General features: G+C 38.0%; 1 protein-coding gene across 4 annotated transcripts in view; it reads right to left on the reverse strand.

Moving 5' to 3' along the window:
* LOC109225697 (probable calcium-binding protein CML13) overlaps positions 17,494–20,366 on the reverse strand; it is an 11,849-nt gene continuing 8,976 nt past the window's right edge. For 2 of the 4 annotated variants that reach the window (XM_019390450.1, XM_019390453.1), the window contains exon 2: positions 17,494–17,622. In XM_019390450.1, coding sequence (XP_019245995.1) covers positions 17,559–17,622 — 64 coding nt within the window. In that variant the 3' untranslated portion in view covers positions 17,494–17,558. Of the gene's footprint in view, positions 17,623–17,664; positions 18,006–20,366 lie in introns of those variants that run through there. The other 2 variants (XM_019390452.1, XM_019390451.1) reach the window with 1 other exon arrangement.

Consider the following 20,366-nt stretch of genomic DNA (forward strand, 5'->3'; position numbering starts at 1 on the left):
TAGGGCCTCAAACTGGGCCACATTGTCAAGAATTCTATCTCTACTAGTGCCCTTACCCGTTGCTGTAGTAGCCCTCTGGCTAGCTGTAATTTTCTAGTTTCAAGCAACTCTATATCAATAGCAAACGTAAGTCCTTGCTCGAACTCTTATAACTTAACTCTATAGCACGATTTGGATTTGAATGAAGGGTAACAGACTCCTAAATGCCTTGGTGCTTCCTGTTTATATAATGTGGTGCACAACACATCTATAAAAAAGGCTCTGCTAGACAAGGCTTGTAGACTACGTAGGAGAGAACTGCTCTGATACCAAGTTTTCCACGCCCCAAACCTGAAGAGGCGTGGCCGGCACCTGGTGCCATACTCGGCCCGAGCGCACCACTTTGTAACTGTGAACTCTAGAAGGGTAACCCTCAACTTAGGCCGATTAGGCCATATTCTAAATCATCTGAAAATAATGTCTACAACCAGCAATACCAAACTAAACATCTACATAGAGCTGGTAAAGCCACAATACTAATATAAAAAATGTACATGACTCGTCTACAAGCTGTTGATACCCAATTTTTCCTTTAATATTTTTGAAATGCATATATACCCTTAAAACTATGCATTAGCATCAGTTGGTATTTTTCCATAATTTTTTACATTTTTAAATTAATTTATCTCAATATTTTATTCATATAAATAAGGCCAAATACATATGCGGTCCCTTAAACTTGTCCCATTTTTTCATTTAGACACCTAAACTAAGCTTTGATCCTATTGAACACTTGAACATAAGTTAAAGTGTATTATTAGACACTTATTGCTGACATGGCATATCATGTGTAAGACATTATATTTGAGCGCGTGAGTCATGCTTTTTGTTTAAAAAGAAATGATTTTTCCCTCCTTCTTCTTCCTCACATCTCTCCCTGCCACCAGCCAGCCACCAATACCGCCACCACGCAACACCATCCACCTTTCCACCAGAAAAGTCATACAAAACAAGGAGATCGAACTCCACAGGTCTAAATCATGGCAATTTTTTAAATGGATCCTTGTTAAACTTTGTTGGAAGATCACACACGTAACATAAAGTTCTCAAATTAGTCTTTGTTCTTCTGCTGGTAATCCTGTATATGTTGGACGCTGGAGGAGAAGCTTCGGCGAGGAAGATAATGAAAGAAATTAGATGAGAATGATGACCAAAAACCATTTACAGTAATAAAAGCCAACGTGAGACTTGATCAAATCGAAAAAGTTTCTGACATCTAGAATGTCTTAATCGGGGAATTACTTCTAGATGGTGCTTAATTGGAGGCTCAAATGTCATGTATGTTGTGGTATGAAACTGAAAGGTCATGTCCAAAAAATGCTACAGCTTTTTACATGCTCAGATGCCCTCTTATGCGGTGCTTACGCTAATGTGGCCAAAAGATTCGGAGTAATAAAATTGGTAAAGACTTTTCTGACAAATAAAATGACTTGTGGAGTTGTGGGAATTTTGAGGAGGCATTGTTGGAGCCGGCAGAGGAGGGGTGGGGGAGGGGCAAGAGAAGACGACGAGGGGTGGTAAGAGTGGTTTTATTTTTTTGCTTTTTCAATTTTCCACGTGTTGTAGAGTGATTTGCTCGTTTATCCATGTCACTGCATCTGAAGGTCACGCACTTTATTTTTGTGAAAGATTGTCCACGGGTGTCTAATAGGTACACTTTAGCTTAGGTTCAAGTGTTCAATAGGAACAAAGCTTAGTTTAAGTGTCTAAATGAGAAAATGGGTCAAGTTCAAGGGGCAATAAATGTATTTGGCCTATAAATAAATACAAAATTGCATTATAGATGATTTTAAAACATCTCATGATTTAATATTACCATTTATGGTCCTATTAAGTTCCAATTATCTCACAAATGGCCAGATTTACATCTTTTGGTTACAATTGCAATAATTTTGCAATTATAGCCCATGCATACATTACTACATTATTTTACTAGAAATTAGCCCGTTATATTTTAAAATATTGAATAATTATCTTAAAGCATCTCCGTGCATGAAAATTATTTTTTCTCATTGTTAATTATTTTCTAAAATATTTTTTATTCAAATACCTGGGTATTTAACAAATAGCCCCCTTATTTCGGATTTAGCCTAATTGAACAGCCCAATTCCAACCCCTAACCCACTAAGACCAAGCCCAAATCGGTCAAACCCAACCCCAATTAATCTAAAACCCGACCCAGGCGTCCCCAAATCCTGGTCGTCGATCTCTGAGATCAACGGCCCGTATTTGTTCTTACCATAATTAACCTAACGACCCCCTCCTAACTTAATTCATTTCCACCATACCCCGCCGTCACCATTTCCCCTCTCTCTCAGATGCTCTCTATCTGAACCCTAATCCAGGCGCTGTCACCGGCTTTGCCCTCTGTTCTATGATGTTTCTTTGTCGTCTCAGGCCTATACTGGCCTCCTACTTGCTATGGTTCATCAGTTTCTTAGATCCTTGAGAAGATCTCAAGGGACCTAGGCGGTCTGGTTTGCACCTTCTATTTCTTTGCCTGTTTTAGGTCGTTTGCTCGACCATGAGTAAGGAACCTCTCTTATTTTGCTATAGATCCATGATTTTCTAGGCCTATGTCCTCGTCTCTGTCATGCTTTCTAAAGAACCCTAATTTTTATCTCCGATCTTCTCAGATCTGTATAGATCTGAGATGAATCGAACATATCTCACATGTTTTCCTTGAAATTTTTTTGGTTTTCGACTGATTTCCCGTCTTTCCTAAACTAGGGTTTATCCTAAGTCATCTTCTCAAAGGGTTTTCTGATTTTCGAATGCTTAATCGTTTGTTCTTAATTGTTCTTGACTGATTTATGCTAAAGTTGCATAAGCCCTAGTTGATTCATGATTAAAACTCTCACTGTCTGGTGTTTTGCTCCCATTCTGAGCTTTTCAAAGTTACTAGTCGTATTGGTTCATTCTGTATTCTGATTTACATGCTTTCCCTTAGTCAAATTCCTTGCTTTGCGATATTTATCCTAATTAATCTCTATTAGGGTTTTTGAATTGTTTTCCTCCTAATTTCTCTGTGTCCCTAAAGTTCTAATCAGCCTATTTTGTCTATAGAAATTGATATATTCTTTCCAGAATTGTTGAGTGATTTGCTCTGTTAAAATTTCATGTGCATGATTCTTGATTATTTCCTTGTTTATGACTTTAATTAGTCTTCTTGCCTTATTTAAATTCCATGTAGTATCTACTGATTCCTTGCACGATTATTTCCTTAATTAGATTCCTAGTTATCCACCCTTTGCCTAAGTCTGATTTGAATTTCTTTCCTTAAATATTTCCTGCCCTTACCGTTGGTTAATTACCCTTAATTAAGGGAAGACTATGATGATTTTTCGTGTAATTGATTTTGTGATCTTCCCTTGATTAACTGAAGTTGATTCTTTTACCTTATTTGGTCTACTCTTGAACTACTATATAAACTCTCTTATTTAACTTCTTAACACACGAACATCAGTTCATAACACACACATACATTCAAACTCCTCTCCTTCTTTGCTACTTGTGCTACTTGTGCTATTGTGGGTCTAGCCGGCAGAAAGTCGAGGCTAGATAGTGGAATTGCACCTATTTCTTTCATATTCTGCATTTTTCTTACTTGGCTGGTATGTCTCAGTTAAATTTTGAAACCTAAACTCTATGTGTTTCAATTTAGTGCTAGTTCATTAGTCATAGAATTAATTCCAGTTCTTGTTTATTGCCTTACTTAGCATGTCTCATCCTGCTTTGTTCAATATGTAATTAGCATGTAGAAACTATAGTTGTCCATTTGATGTTTGTCCAGCATGTCTATTCACCCTTGTCCATTCTCCTTCCATGAGTAAATCATGTTAGTTACCTAATCTTTAAGTCATTCGACTGACTCTAGTTGTGTGTTTGATTCTGTCCAGTGTTTCTTTGCTTTCAACATGGCTCTATTACCTACCATCATGACTAACCTGTTAATTCTATAAGCTTCTAAGTGTTCTATGCATTTTGTTGACTATATGCCTCCCTGAGACTTGTCATGTGTTCTCTTTAAAAATATAAATTCTATGTGTCCCCAATCCTTTTACCCTGATGTGAGATCTGTTTGTTAAGTGTTTCAGAATCTGGATGTTTTATGACCAATTGATTGTTTGTTGTTTTCAAAAGTGTTTTGGTACTCTTCTCAAACTGTTTTTTCACTACCAAACTAGTTTCTATTTTAGAAAACCTTTTCACTCTTAGAGCCATCTCTATGCTGTTTTCACTAAATCTTTCAAACTGTGTCAAGCACTCTCACTTTACTCTTAGATTATTAACTTCCACACTACACATAACCAGTCCCTATTTGAGAAAGGTCTTGGTGTGAGCATTGCCCGGGATCCTTGAGGTCCTTAGGGAACTCTAACACACCTGGACACTTGTTGGCTATGAGATTTCTGGGCGTTTGAGACTAATCGGAAGGCCTGGTACTCCCACGTTTATAGTATAAGTTTACTTCTCATTGATGTAATTTACTAAATTCGGGTTTGTAATAATCCTTTGTAAACAGATATTGGGGTAACTAGTAAAAAGGGGAGGGTAGCTATATGATTCTGTGGGGAAAATTGGGTAGAAACCATGTTTTAGGTTTTGCATTATGATGAGTTGCTGTAGAAATCATATTTTAGGTTTGTATGACGCATTAGATATCATGCTTTAGGATTTCTATGCTTACTCGCATTAAATCATGCAAAAATTCGTGCATTAGATACCTTGACTCAGGAAATCATATTTACTGCTTCTGCATGTCACATGTTGAAGTTCATTATTCTGCATAAGTCGCTATCACTAAAAAATCCTACCATTAAGTTACTAATACTGTTTAAAAATAAAATAACCTTCTCCGTGTGCATTAGAAATCTTGTTTTGGACTGCATGTACATCTGCTTTGAAACATGTCACTAAAATAAGTAGGTTAACACAGTCCCGCACATAGGTACCATGTTCTGGTGTGAATCAGTATAAAATCACCTGCTATATATTCATCACTTAGATCAGCAAGCCTATAGGATGAAAGAACTTCAAATTGCTTAAGTGGTTCCCAGATTATGACTGCATCTACACGCCTAGGCAAGCCTTAAGCCGTTAGATAACTGTAAAATCAAGTTCTGTTTATGTGTGAAATTGTCCGGGCTTAACAGGCTATAAAACCAGTAGGCAAACTGGTTAGGATTCTGCCACTTCCCTTAAAACAAACGTTGCATGTTCTGTAATGTTCATCTAGATATCATGTTCCTAGGCTTTCTGAATTTCTTTAAAAATCAGTTGTTTGAGACGTGCTGCTTATGTGCCCATATATATGTGGAGGTAAATATGAGCCTTTTATCTGCTTCCTTAATTTACAGTCTTATGTGTTATTTGTTGTCCCCTATACTTTTGCCTTTTAAACACCTTAGGATTGTCTAGAATTGCCTAAGTCTAGAGGTCCTAAATTCCTCCGGTGCCACAAGAAAGGGACGGGTAAATCACGCTTAGAGTTCGTTAAATAAACTTGCTTATAACCACTAAGGGGAGGGTAATAGGTAGTAAAATGATATGATGACATGTGCGCTAATGCAACGTGTAGCCCCTCTCACTAAGGTGTGATTACCGGGCATTGCATGGATATGATCCTATAGGCTAACCAACTTAGGACTTCCCTTCCCCCAATTCATATATGTGTACTTAGACTGCCTAAACTTCCTTGGTTTACGTATGCTTGGACAACTCAAACCTCTTTAATTTACGTGTGCTTAACTTTCGTGATTGTATATGTGTTTAGAATGTGTAAACTTCCCTTATTTGCAAATATGTGTTGAGACCGCTTACTTGTTAAATGACTAATTCACAAAGTTTAAGTTCGGTCGGGACCCACTGTTTTGGACCGCGAGGGGTGCCTAACACCTTCCCCTCAAGGTTATTTCGAGCCCTTATCCTAATCTCTGGTAATGCAAACTGGTTACATGAGTTAAATGCTCTAGGTGCCATAACGCACCTTAATCCGTTAGGTGGCGACTCTTCAAACACCCAATTCCCAAAAGGAAATGAGTTGCTCCCCCTACGAATGTCGAAACCCGGACTTCCTCGCGAAGGAAAAACGGGTCGCGACACAAGCCTCTAGGGATAACTGAACTGTATCATGGTCGGGACAGGGCCTCGGCCAACCCATCAAACCTGTATATATAAAATGGACTCCAAGGTATAGACCTGGTAACTCCGAGGAAGTGGAGCTTACCAACCAAGCTGATGTTTGACTTTGTCTACTGAGAAGGTCTATCCAGCTGTCTATCAGGACCTGCAGGCATGAAATGCAGCGTCCCCAGCAAAAAGGACGTCAGTACGAAATGATGTACCGAGTATGTAAGGCAACAAATAACTGAAAGCTAAAACTGATCTGATAATAAAATAACTGAAAGTATTGGGAGTCAAAGATAATCTGAAGATGTGCTTACCTATTGATACTGACTCAACTCTCTCAATATAGTAAGTAAAATAGTTGTCCGGCCCTATAAGGCTCGGTATGTGTAACTGCTTTATCGTAGGAGGCTCGCTCGTAGGCGTTCGGCCATACTAGGATTTGTATCTCAACCATTCTGAGGTCGCTCATAGGCGCTCGACCACAGTAGGCTCGGTATATAACTTACCATCTGATAAGAGGTTGCCCAATAGGGGCCTGCCCACCGATTATAGCTCGGTGGTGGTAAAAATACTGTAATACCGTATATATATATAGACCCTCTACTGTCTTGACTGAAAGAAGACAATACTTAACTGAGTAGAAAGTCCCAATAAGGGAGAATGCTGTAACTTATGAGACTAGGATAATGTGAATAAATTCAGAAATACGAACTTCTCTTTATGTCTCATTATCAAACACATGCCATCATGGGATCCTGCCAAAATGAAGGAAAGGTTTAGCCTTAACATACCTTTTCACAATCCGTCCAATAACCATGTTAAACTCGTCTCGTTGCACCTTAATATACAACAATGTTAACAATACTATGATCAAGTTATGGAAGGTACAACCATCGCACAACGAACGACAAGCTTATTTTATAATAAAACGGGCAGCATCTCCCCTATAATCTTTACTTCATCCCAATTCGACATAACACCAACAACAACAATAACAACATGTATACATTATTTTCCAACCTTATATCCATCACAAAATACCACAAAACACCCTACACACCCCAATTAGTTCATATACAAAACGATAATCCTGGTAGTGTCAAACAACCCGAAAATGCAATGACAAACGACCAGCCAACCACCTCGACATTATGTGGTGTTTCTCCACACCCTTTCTCCTCCCAAACTCTATAAAAACAGTAGCAAAAGAGACAACCCAACAGCAACACGAAACAGCCCACAAAACAGTCCCACAAGTTCAACAACTCAAAATTGATTTTTCAGTTTACTAAAACGCGTTTCGACCTGTCTTTTCTTTCAAATTGAGCAACACAACCATTGGTACATAATTAAGCCTCTTTTACTATAAACCATCCATGAATTCAACTTAAAAATAAGTTTACAACCATCCAACAGTGACGCAATAACAAACAACATACGACTTTTTCGAAACTCGCTAGGCCTAGTCTTTACGATCGAGTTACAACTCGTACAAGCCTAGATAATGGAAGGAGAAGCATAAATTTACCTTGAACTGAGTAGAACCCACGAAACCTAGCCCTTCTTCATCCTATATCAATCCCCAAACGCATCTACAAGAAGGTGAAAGAGAAACTAACAAGTTGTTCCGGCTTTTCGGCACTAGAATCACATCGTAACACCCGAAATAACCTCGGGTTTGTGTGGGATTTTTGGGGAAAAGGCGTTGTAGGGTTCAATTTGATTTTATGGGTCTGAAATATGGATGAAAGAAATGAGTTGATAAGACCTTAAAAGTCCCCTGTTGGCCGACTTTGGAGCTTTTAATTGAGGCCTCTACTTTTGGCAAGTAGGTGATGCACCTACTTGTCACCTACCAATCTGCGCAGTCTCGCAAAAATGTGAATATCTCTCTACTTTAATGTTGTATTAATGAACGGTTCAATCCGTTGGAAACTAGACTCATATATCTTCAATTTGGTAGGTAGATCATGCCGTAATTCCAAGTACATTGGGAGAAATGCTCAGCTACATTTTACCTAATTTTCAGCATATTTGTGAATGTAACTTGTGATGATCTTTGACAACTTTTGTTCCACAACTCGCTTGACTTCAAAACATAACACACAACTATCATACGACTAAAATAACTCATAACATAACCTTCTTATTATTTTGAGCACCCTAGTCTCACCCCAAAATTACATATTATAACATTCCCAACTGGTCGACTTTCAACGAAACCTATTTTCTTCAATTCGTTCAGCTTCTAAGCCTTCCAACCCTCTTGGTACTTGCAGTTAATGATCTTAAATATTTGTAACCTCCAAGTTAACATGATTAACTTACTTTATGTATTTTCAAAGATTATCTCATTCTGAGCTTATATCAATTAACTTACGACGTACTCTCACGTACGAAAATATGGGGTGTAACACCATATATGAATTTCAATCATAAAACTTGCTACGAACCTACTTGCACACTCAAAACACCGAAAACAGGCCATCTTGACCCGATATTGACCATGGTCAAACTTCAAATCCTTAACTTAACTAGGTTATCAAATAATGATCCAAAACACAACGGAGCCCCTCGGGAACCCATCCAATCATACCAACAAGTACAAATACATCATCCAAACTTATACAGAGCCTCAAAACACTCACGAGAACATTGCAACAAAGAATCGAGGCTCAAACCGAATAGAATTTCTCTTAAGTTGTTAAATCTTCATTCTTTCAAAAGAGTGTCCAAATCACACTTAAACACTTCGGATTACTTTGAAACATTTCATACAAGTTCAATTCAACTATATAGACCTATCCAAAGTCTTTGAACACCAATTAGAGTCCAATAACATCAAAGTCAAATCTTGATCAAACTTATGAACTCTTAAGTTCTTCAAATTTCCAACTTTCGACAAATAGTGTTGAATTCTTCTAGGAACCTCCAAAACCAAATCCGAACATACGTACAAGTCCAAAATCATCATACGAACTTATCAGAACAATTAAAATTCGATTCCAAGTTCGTTTAACTAAAAGTCAAACCTTGGTCAACTCTTCCAACTTAAAGCTTCTAAAACGAGAATCATTCTTTCAAATCAATCTCGAACCGCTCGAAAACCGAAACCAACCATATACGCAAGTCATAATACATAACATAAAGCTACGCGAAGTCTCAAAACACCGAATGGAACGCTAAAGCACAATGTGACCGATTGAGTCGTTACATTCTCCCCACTAAAACATATGTCTGTCCTCGAACATGCCAAAAGTCGTTCCAAAGCCATCAAATCGTTGTATAAACTTGTCATACACATACCCATGAGTGATACCACATCACCTCAACCTATATAAGTCTGACAACACAACCTAGCTAAAGATCCTTACTGCAACCTTAGCCCATAAACCTTAGAGTCAAATTTCCAATATCTGGAATCCATTACAAGTCCCAATTCTCACAAATGCACTATGTAAGTCTGAACAAGCCAAATCAAGCCATTGTCATAACCCAGAATGTAATCACATGACATACCACATAACTATGATACTCATAACGGTAGCTTCCGACCACAATAGTTGCTCAATGACAAGCCCGGTATTAGCAACAAATCTCATATTAAATAAAACCTTATTAAAAACCTTCGTACACTACCAATAATGGAGGAAACACACATAAACTCGTATTCACTCATTAGATCAAAAAGTCGTGGAGCTCTCTTGCCCGACAAGAACCTTTGCCGAAATTTATGCTGACTAGTGACATTATCCTTCCAACATACCTTAATCAAGTCCGATAATACTCATTACAGTCAAATAACCTCACCCCATCCAGTACAAGCTGCTCTACCAACATGGCACTCCAATCCTATTTAGAGTCACATACCATGCAATCTGTGCACTAACGAACAATAGCTCAAATATATTGAACGATTGAAAGAGAATGAAACGAAAGAACCGCCCCCAAACTTAACATATACTATCACCAGGCGCAATGCTATTAATTCATTACATAAGGAGAAACAAACATACTAGATTCGCTCAAGGATCATATCCCAACATAACCCCGTTGCAATGCGTGACCAAATCTAGACACCGGTCCACATGGTATACGTCAAGCCATGAGGCTCACAATCAACAACCGTATGCATATCAACAACAAACATGCAAAGAGCATAACCATAACCATAGAGAAATGGATATCACTATATATCACAAACAGCAAACCATAATCAAGGCGCAGTCAACCATGCAACACCCCAAGAGCCACCTCGCTCGAATTCCGCCATAAGAACCAAACAGTACTGCATCATGTGTGCAAATAGTCAACAGTCTCACAACTCACCGTAGCATAGGAGAGTAACACATGGATCACATCAGAACAAGAATAAGATCAACTCTAATCGATGAGCTGTGCCGGGTAAAATCCGACCCGATGTAGAATACACATTCTCATTTGGCCTACCAATGGCCTCCAAATCAATTATGATCCTTCCGAAATTTGTAGATAGCCTCCGAAAAGCCCACAATAATGTATCTATAGCACAAACTATCAGTCGCCAACCTCTTAGCATACCTTTACCGTCCGCAACCATGGAATAAGCTGCCTTTGAGAATCTTCTTAGTCTTCAGATCCTTATAATACCATCTCCATATCTGATCCCTACTACACTACTCAAATGCCTAAAATATTCATCATAGACAACCAGTCCACGAGAAATGCTTCCATAATTCTTTTGTGTCACAATGTGCCTTCTGATATGCGCACCCTCCTCAGGTTGTATCAAATAATGCTAGCATCCTTCTAAGCATCTAAAATTATCCTTGCTATCTAGAACTCGTGACCCCATCCAAGAGATAATCATATGTGCAATATATTCCTTATGGCGGTAGCAGCCATCGAGCTCAAGTCGTGGTTGACACCATCAATCACTCTTTGAAACCTGTCCGCACACAACCAAGCCATCAGAGCTAAATTTTACCCAACTCAACCAAGTCAAGTAGGACACCAACCCACGAGTATTTCTACAAAACACCATTAAAGCATCTCCACACCAAACGAACGAATTACCTTTATTACTATGCTGACCCAACACCACCAAGCTGACCCATTTCTTTGAATCCTCCTTTGACTTGTCTTCAAGTTAACATTTCTCCTTGTCGGTACACAATTATCCTAAACCAAAGCTCAGTGCAAGAGATCCTAGCACGAACCCCGTCATTCGAAATACCATAACTGTCGTATTTCCTCTGAAGTACCCCATAATGCCGCAAACGAGATACCGACTCTGAAGAGACCTTTTGTGAATCTGAAGTTTTTTCTCTAACTCTGATACTCAAATTTGGAATTAATAATGCTACAAAAATACCGCAAGGCCCAACACTATCCCATGCAAATCTCAGATTTTAGCCATATACAATTCCGAGAAACCCTTCAATACCATATATATATACCTGAGACCAAAACTGATATAACACATGACCATGCCATCTGATTGTTGATACTAGACTCTCCCACTTAGTGCGAAGCCATAGGCCATAACATCCGATGACTCACAATACCAACCTTCATAAGCTCGTACAACACCAATCATAAGATACCTCAAATCATCTACTAAACGAATGTCCATCCTCGTGACAGTCAAGCCCACTTCCTCAAGTGCCTTGAATGACAACATGTACCTTTCACTGAATAGAAGACCTATACAAAACACATAGCCTCTAATACTACCAACTATCCTCAAATCAACATCCTCTCATGACCCTGCCACGATCACGACGACTAGGCAACCAATTAAATCTTCCTAAGCTCGTACTCACCAACCAGATACAAGAACATATTGTATCCCACACTTGAACAACTGAAGATCTACCAACATGTTCGCAGTCTAGACAACTCCTCGAAACAATGATCACGCATCCATGGCCCCCTCATAGCCCATCCGCAGTATCACAAATCGTCGGTGCATAAATGATGCTGAGTGCACAATATCTTATACAATTGGATGTAAGGGAATGTAAGATATGTGCTTTAAGCAGAATCAATGTCGCATGATAAGGAATGAAAGAAGTGGAATTTCCTAATAGTTCTGTAGCCTCTCGAAGATAAGTGCAGACGTCTCCGCACCGATCTGCAAGGCTCTACTAAACTTTCTTATAACTCGTAGCACCTGTGAACCTAGAGCTCTGATACCAACTTGTCATGACCCAAAATCCCACCTATTTCAATAACCAACTATTTCAAACACAACCGGGTTAATAGCTTTCAACAACTACAAATTCAATAACTCAACAATGAAGGTATTTTCATGAAATAGCAACTTCAAATCAAATGCATAACATATGCTCGACAAGAAAAGAGATAGCACGAACTAGCAACTACAAATAAATGCATGAGAATAACTCAACAATGGGTGAAATAGCATGTAATAACAACTACCACTAAATGCATATAAGATTAACCTCGACAAATGAAAAATAGAACATCTAATAGCAACTTTAGCTAAGGTATGTAAGAATACTTGACAACGAAAGATAGGACAAATAATAGCAACTTCAACTGAATGCCTATAAGTGACCTAAGAGTCTAAACTGGTCAATTGTTCACATATAAACTCGTGTACACACCCGTCACCTCGTATACACGTCTTTAACATAATTCAAATAGTATAATTAAACTCAAATCCTAATAGGCAGTTCCCCCACTCAAAGTTAGACAAGATACTGACCTCAAACAAGCTAAATCAATCTACTAATAAGCCCTTCCCGCACAAATTCACTTCCGTACGGCTCGAATCTAGCCAAAATAACTTAATATCATAAATAAAAGCCATAGAAAATAATTTGGGATAATAAATATTCGATCTTTAACTAAAATCAAAAAGTCAACCCTGCTCCGCACCTTGAATCGCGATAAAACTCACAAATTCCGAACACACATACCGATACGAGTCCAACCATTCCAAAATCATTCAATTTCGACCTCAAATCGGCCTTCAAACAATCAATTTATATTTTTAAAAAGTTTTTACTAAAATCCCCAATTTCTCTAATTCAAATTATTAATCAAACACTAAAATCGATGTTGGAATTATCAAATAATTAAAAATTCGAGTCAAAATATTACCCCTATCCAAGTAGTAAAAATTCCCTCCAAAATCGCTCAAAATTGAGCTTCAAAACCTTGTGAGAAAAAGTAAATAAATTCCATAACAAGAAAAAAAAAATATAGCAGTTGTCTCAGCTCGAATCAGGTCCTAGATGATCCCGAAACTCACGTTTGATAAGCCCAACATGATCCTTACGAGATCACACCCAGGATAGCCTCTTGAATCGCCCAATTTGGCCTTAAAATTAGGGAGATATAATATTTTGAATTCTTAAAAGAAATCTAAAAATTTCAGGAACACAAATGGCATTTTCGTAATTACTTACACTAGGAAAAAAACCAGCAATAAGAAAATCTTCGTTTTAGCACCCAAAACTCATTCGGAACCTCTGGAACACAAACTATATATGCATTTCAATTATAAAATATGCTACAATCTTGCTCTCGCACTCAAAACACCGAAAAGATGTCATCTTGACCTAATATTGACCATGGTCAAGCTTCAAATTCATAACTTAACTAGGTTTTCAACCAATGATCTAAATTATACCCGAGCCCCTCGAGACCCCATCTTATCTTACCAAAAAGTACAAATACATCATCCAAACTTATCTAAAGCCTCAAAATACCCACGGGAACATCACAACAAGGAATGGAGGCTCAAACCAAATAGAATTTCTCTTAAGTTGTTAAAATCTTCATTCTTTCAAAAGAGTGTCTGAATTACACTTAAACACTTTGGATTACTTTCAAAATTTTGTATACAAGTTAAATTCAACTATATAGACATATCCAAAGTCTTGGAACACCAATTGGAGTCCAATAACATTAAAGTCAACTCTTGTTCAGACTTATGAACTCTTAAGTTAGCCAACTTTCGATAAATAGTGTTGATTTCTTCTAAGAACCTCCGAAACCAAATCCAAACATACGTACGAGTCCAAAATCATCATACGAACCTATCAGAATAATCAAAACCCGATTCCGACTCCATTTACCCAAAAGTCAAACTTGGTCGACTCTTCCAACTTAAAGCTTTTAAAACAAGGATCATTCTTCCAAATCAATCTCGAACCGCTCGAAAATCGAAACCAACCATAGAAGCAAGTCATAATACATAATATGTACAAATTCATACCACCGAATAGAATGCTAAAGCTCAAAACGGCCGGTCAGTTCGTTACATTGTGAACCCTTGCTTTGATCAGCCGGCTAGATGTTCTTTCCAGTCATTCTAAGTTACAAAACGGAAAGGAAATTCACAATTAAGTGAGAGGCGAGCCCTGTAATAAGAAAATCAACCAAAACTTTGAGTTAAACGCTCAATTTCTCGGGGCCAGGGTGGGCGCCAAACTGTTTAACCCAAAAATAATATCAATAATAAATAATTAAATTTATTTTTAAGGAGGTCACTAGCAATCGGTTCGAATCAAAGCTTAGTCGAATGTATAGTAGAAATAGGCTAAAAATCTGTAAATGAAGTAATGAAATAAATAAGCAAAAGTAACAATCATCTTATTGAGCTTCATTATGAGCCACAATGCTTACAAAGTAAAGAGAGCTTGATTGCTTAGTTTGACCGAAATACAACAACTCTGAATGACGAGTGAGTTGAGAGAAAACTCAATGGAATACGAGTATAGAGGAGTGAGGGTATATATAGCCTAAGTTTAACGTTCACATGCTCATCCCACATTCGCTTATTGCTCTAAGTGGTTAACAACTACCGAGATACTCGTTGGTTGTTGGAGGAGTATCTGGCGTGGTGGATATAAGTGGATCCCTAATATTTTGGGGGACAGTTGAGGACCATGTCAAATCTCGGGCTATTACTTTATTGATGAATCTCCGGAACCATCTTTCGGGTACTTCACCGGGACACATCCCTCATCTTCCCGGGGAGGAGTTATCGGTTCATATACACTTCATGCGAGATCAAAGTTCCGCTAATATTTTGTAGCAGAGATAAAACCTATTTTAAGCAATATCGTGTCATCATGTGATGTGTCCGCGTGTCAGAGCCGAATTTTACCAATACAGTTCTTTCCACTACCTTAAAGAAACATGCCCTGCCATTGTTAGCTTATAGACATTGTAAATCGAAATAGATGTGAGTAATAGGCTCTTCTTCCCAAGATGCAAAGCTGTAAACTTTGTTTACATAATCATACAAAAGAAAAAAGATATTCAACTGCCATGAAAGTCCTTTTGAATTTGATATGGCCTCATTTTACTCGTATGGATAAATATAAAAATAAGAAAACAAATTGCTATAGTTCTTTGTCACTTGCCTATATTGTACTACTACAGTTCTGACCAAGAAATAAGCAGGGAACAATATGCAACTTCGAGAAAAGCATAATATTTTTGACATATCACGCAGTTGGAACTGACGCTCATGGTGGGCACAAACAGTACAAGCAGCCACAGGATCCACAATCATTCAACCAAATATTTTTTATTTTTATTTTTCATCTTGTATTCCGTATCCGCTTTAAGAAGTAAAAATTGTTCTCACTGTTCTGTTCTTTATGCTCTATAGGTATTTGATATATTGAGTTTCTCCATCAAAAAGTTATTTTTACTCTATCCTCTAGTAACTGTAACGACGCACATAATGGATAATGTGTGATTTCAAAAAATAGTTTAGGATCTATACCTTTTAAAGTAGAAGAAAGAAAAATAAATCGAACCATCGATCCCAGGTGGCTTTCCAAAGAACTAACAGTAGCTGATTTCTTTGTGGCTACTACTTGTTGGACTTTAAGCCATTCGGCTTTAAAGTAGAAGAAGTGTGAATTGGAAATGGAGGGAAATAAAATGGAGGGAAATTGAAAATTTGAAGAAGTGAACTTTTGTCTTGCACTTTGTCCCTCATTGGTGAGAGACAACCACATTTGTGTGCTTATATATAGAATCACTTCTTAAAGCTCATAAAAAGAGTTGAAGAGAATGAACCCTCGCGCCGTCGTCGTCGCTCGGCTTCGGCTTCGGATTTGTCAAATGATCGATAAGATTATTTTTGGACAAAATTTATTTAATTATTTAATAAATTAATTAAATGCCAAATCACTGCTGAAAATATGCCAGAACCTGCTGCTGAAGGTTCAGAAAGTCCTTCTTACCGCGGTTCTGCCGCGACCGCGGCAGGAAGGTTCAGAAGGCTCTTCTGACCGCGGTTCTGCCGCGACCTTTTCTGAAAAGGTTCCATTTCCAGACACCTCTTCTAATAATTGCCTATAAATTCTGAGGCAAGGTTCCATTTTCAAAACACGAAAAATACTCCAGAACTTCTTTCTTTCTGAATATACTGCATTCTAATTCGCAGTCTCTCTCTCTCAAATTCGTAAGTGTGATTTTGCTCCGTTCTTTAAGTTCGTTGGTATCCTGCAGTTTGTATTGCCACTGTTGCAGGAAAGTTTATTCCGTTTTATCCTGGAAGAATTTAATCTATTACCTTGGCAACGTGTGAGGGGGTTAAAATTCCTTAAGGACACACAAGCAAATTGTGGACTCGGAATATTTCTTGAACTCCACTATTTTTCAGATTTCATTAATTCTTCTAACAGTTTTGTTTTCCTGATTTTGTGTTTTAACACAGTATCGCTCACACTACTGACATAATTTTCCAGGTGTGAAGAAAGATATTGAATCAGAAGCAGACATACTTGCACCGCTGGGCACTAGCAAAATTGGATTGTATGTAAATTTGCCAACTCTTTTGCCTAGAAAGAGTAAATTCTTTCATCTATGCTCTCGAAAGAAAGATTGGCTTATCTTTTGTGCTGTGCATTGTATTTGTCTAGTTGACGAGAACTAAGTTATAAACACTCGTTCTTAGCTTCTTACATCTTATTATCGTGTTCTCTATTTAAGTAAAGCTGAATAAACTATGGCCCTACCGATTTAAACTCTGATTTAGTTAGTTACCGAACTCATTATTCAGCTTAAACTGCAACTAGTTTCCACTGCCAAGATTTGACATTACCAAGGCTGAGGATAAAACCAAAGTCTGCCTAGATTGTTACGTTCCCTTTGGTGTATTGCTAAAATCTCCACAAAATCACAATCGGAGTATTATGACAAACGTCTGAAACGCCTTTAGCCGCCTCCACAAGAAGTAAAGAAGCTAACAGTATTTATACACCTTAACATTTCGGGATCTCGTTGTCTTTTTTTAACTTTTCCAGTTTCCTCAAAAGAACCAAAACCAAAACGGACAGCTGAAACTTTTTAAAAACTCAAACCAAAAATGATAAAAAGAATCCCAAAAAAAAAAAATTGACAATATTGGCTCAGTGAGCTTTTCCAGTTAAGTCCAAATAATGAATACCCCATCCCGCTGTAACTTTTGGACTGCTGCAAAAATATTTTCAGTATAAGTTGATTGCTGCTGCATTGGAAATGAAACAATAACTTAACATGCAGATAAGTTTCCCAGCACAAACGGCAATGGAAAAGCGCACATGATGAGTTAAAATTTCAAGACATTTAACTATACAAAGCAACTGTATGCCTCAAGTACTTCTAGGTTTTAGATGACTATGCATATCAGAATGCTAAATGCCACATGCTGGATTTCATCATAATCTGAATCGCAAATTCTTCAATCACAGCAAACTAATAGAATCTGTGAAATCAAGTAGCAAGTGAACTTGCCGAATAGAAGACTAAGTTACAAAAAGGTAAAGTCAGGTTCTTGCTTCATGCAACGAATAATACAGCAAAAAATTGAAAATCACCTGCAAGTCAAAATGTAAAGACAGGTTAGGTCACAAAGCATTAAAAACAAATTCTATCACAGATCAAACCGGTATCTATTAAATGTCTCAACTGATATTCTTATTAATAATGCCACCCACAAAACCTTAACCAAATCGTCAAGTTTCAGAGCATAAAGTGAGCTCAGAATGGGCATTTCCGGCCAGTTTGTAGAAGTTTAAGACTCGGCAAAGGCACCAGCCGAGTTCAAAACAATATTTATGTTATGAAGAGTATGGAAAAAATTAAATGTTTTCCTTAGATTTACAAGGCTCTTCCAAGTGGCTCCAGCAACCTACCTGATAATAGGTGAATTTAACTATAATAACGTCTTAAATAACCACCTTCTCGTATAGTTTTGATGATAAAAGTGATAACAAAATGCTCTTATTAGTGCTTTTCATGATTTGCAGGTGATATATGACTAGGGAAGGCTAGGGAGTACTTTTGGAGCCAAAAATGAAGAAAAAGAGGCCAACTGTGAAATTCCCCAAGTAAACCACGCAAAACAGGCCTGAAGATTCAGAGAACTGTGTTGACCGCGCTTCCACCGCGACCGCGGTAGAACCGCGGTGGTAGAGAGCTGCAGATAAAATGAGATTCAGAGAAGGCATTTGGCCGCGGTTTGACCGCGACTGCGGCAGAATCGCGGCGGAAGCAAAAAACTTCAGTGACTAAAGTGTAAAACATGGGATTTTTAGACCTAAACCCTAGTTTAAATACGAGACCTCGCCCAAGAGAGGCATGTATTGAATTTTAGAGTATCTTGGCAAGAAAAACTATTGTGAGAGAATACCCAAAAACATAGTTCTTCTTTTCTTTGATTTTTATTGCTAGTTATGATGAATTCTATCTTAGTTTGTTTTCCCATAGCCATGAGTAGCTAAATCCTTTGTCTAAGGCTTTGATGGAACCTATCGGGGGATGAACATCTTGTTTATGTGAATACAAATTGCTAGTTTCAATCTCTATTTGTTCAACTTTGTGCTTGTTGTAGTTAATTGACAGGATCCTCAATTAGCTGTGCCTATTTAGTGTGCATAACTTGGAAAAGAGTGCATATTTAGGTTCTTGTTGAACAACACCACTCCCAAAGTATAAGAGGAATCTATAATCACGGGTTTAAAGGCGGGATTAGGGATAACGAAGCCTTGGGTGTAATCTAAAGTGAATTGTGCTAAATAAAGTAAGCTAGTGTATCTCGGGAGAGTGCAATTAGTATATTACTGTGATTACTCGGGAGAGATTTACGGTAAGATGAGCGTTCATGATTGATAGAGATGTGTTGGTAAATTTGTATGAGCATAAACAGAAGGGATTCCTTCAATGGGGGAAATCATTGCCTTAGCTTCTTCTCGTCATTGTTTACAACCTTAGCATTTTAGTTTACAGCTGTTTAATTTACAATGCATGTGCACCAATCAAACAATTCATTCTTGATTCCCCTTTTTTCGCTAACTCCCTACTACCCCACACTTTGACTTTTGTATGTTCTTTAGTGATTCAAGCGCTTCTAGGAGGTATTGGTTCAAACAATCAAGCTATTCAAACACAGAGATTTAGGTCATTATAGGGTTATCAAAGAACAGGCTTCAGGCTCAAAGGGGTTAACTATGGCGATATATACAGGTGGATTCACAATTATATAGGGTTGCACAAAGAAATGCCTCAATCAACTCTAAAACCAAACAACTTCTATTTCGCTTTGCAAACACACAGGGCAAGTTCTAGGTATCGCATACAGGCACAGAATGCAAGTAATATCTCCCACACACTTAGCATGCAACTCATTCCGAATCAGCTCATCAACACACTCATACGAGCATTCAAGCAAGACAAGACGTGCAAAATTAAGGCATAGATTTACGAGTCCACAAGCGAGCCTAGACGTCACACTCTCAAGTTCGTTTTAGTTATTTGCCGGTGTGCAAATCAGGGGTTGTATTCTAGCCTTCACCCATCTTAGTCCTAAAACTACAAAAGGAAAATCTACCTAACCCGGTTCAAGAAAAGCCCTTGGAAAAGAACCGTGGTCAAAAGAAAAACCAAGAGGGAAGTACTACACTACCTAGAAGAGAAAAATAAAAAAAAATTCTACATGAACTACTTCCCTCAAGATTACTGTCCAAGTGGTCCGTCCTCAGGAAGAGTCCTCTAACTTGTTTTCAGTTTAAATTAATTCCGACTTTGACCCTCAAGAGACCCGTCAACAAGTGTCCGTCGTTGGGCCAAGTCAGCTACTCCTAATATAAGCACACTCAAATATATACAACACATCAATCTAATGCTACAGCACAAACAGCGTCTATATACATTACAACACACAATCAGAGCAAGTCTCC

This window comes from Nicotiana attenuata, chromosome 5 (assembly GCF_001879085.1).
Source record: "Nicotiana attenuata strain UT chromosome 5, NIATTr2, whole genome shotgun sequence".
Taxonomy (NCBI): Eukaryota; Viridiplantae; Streptophyta; class Magnoliopsida; order Solanales; family Solanaceae; genus Nicotiana; species Nicotiana attenuata.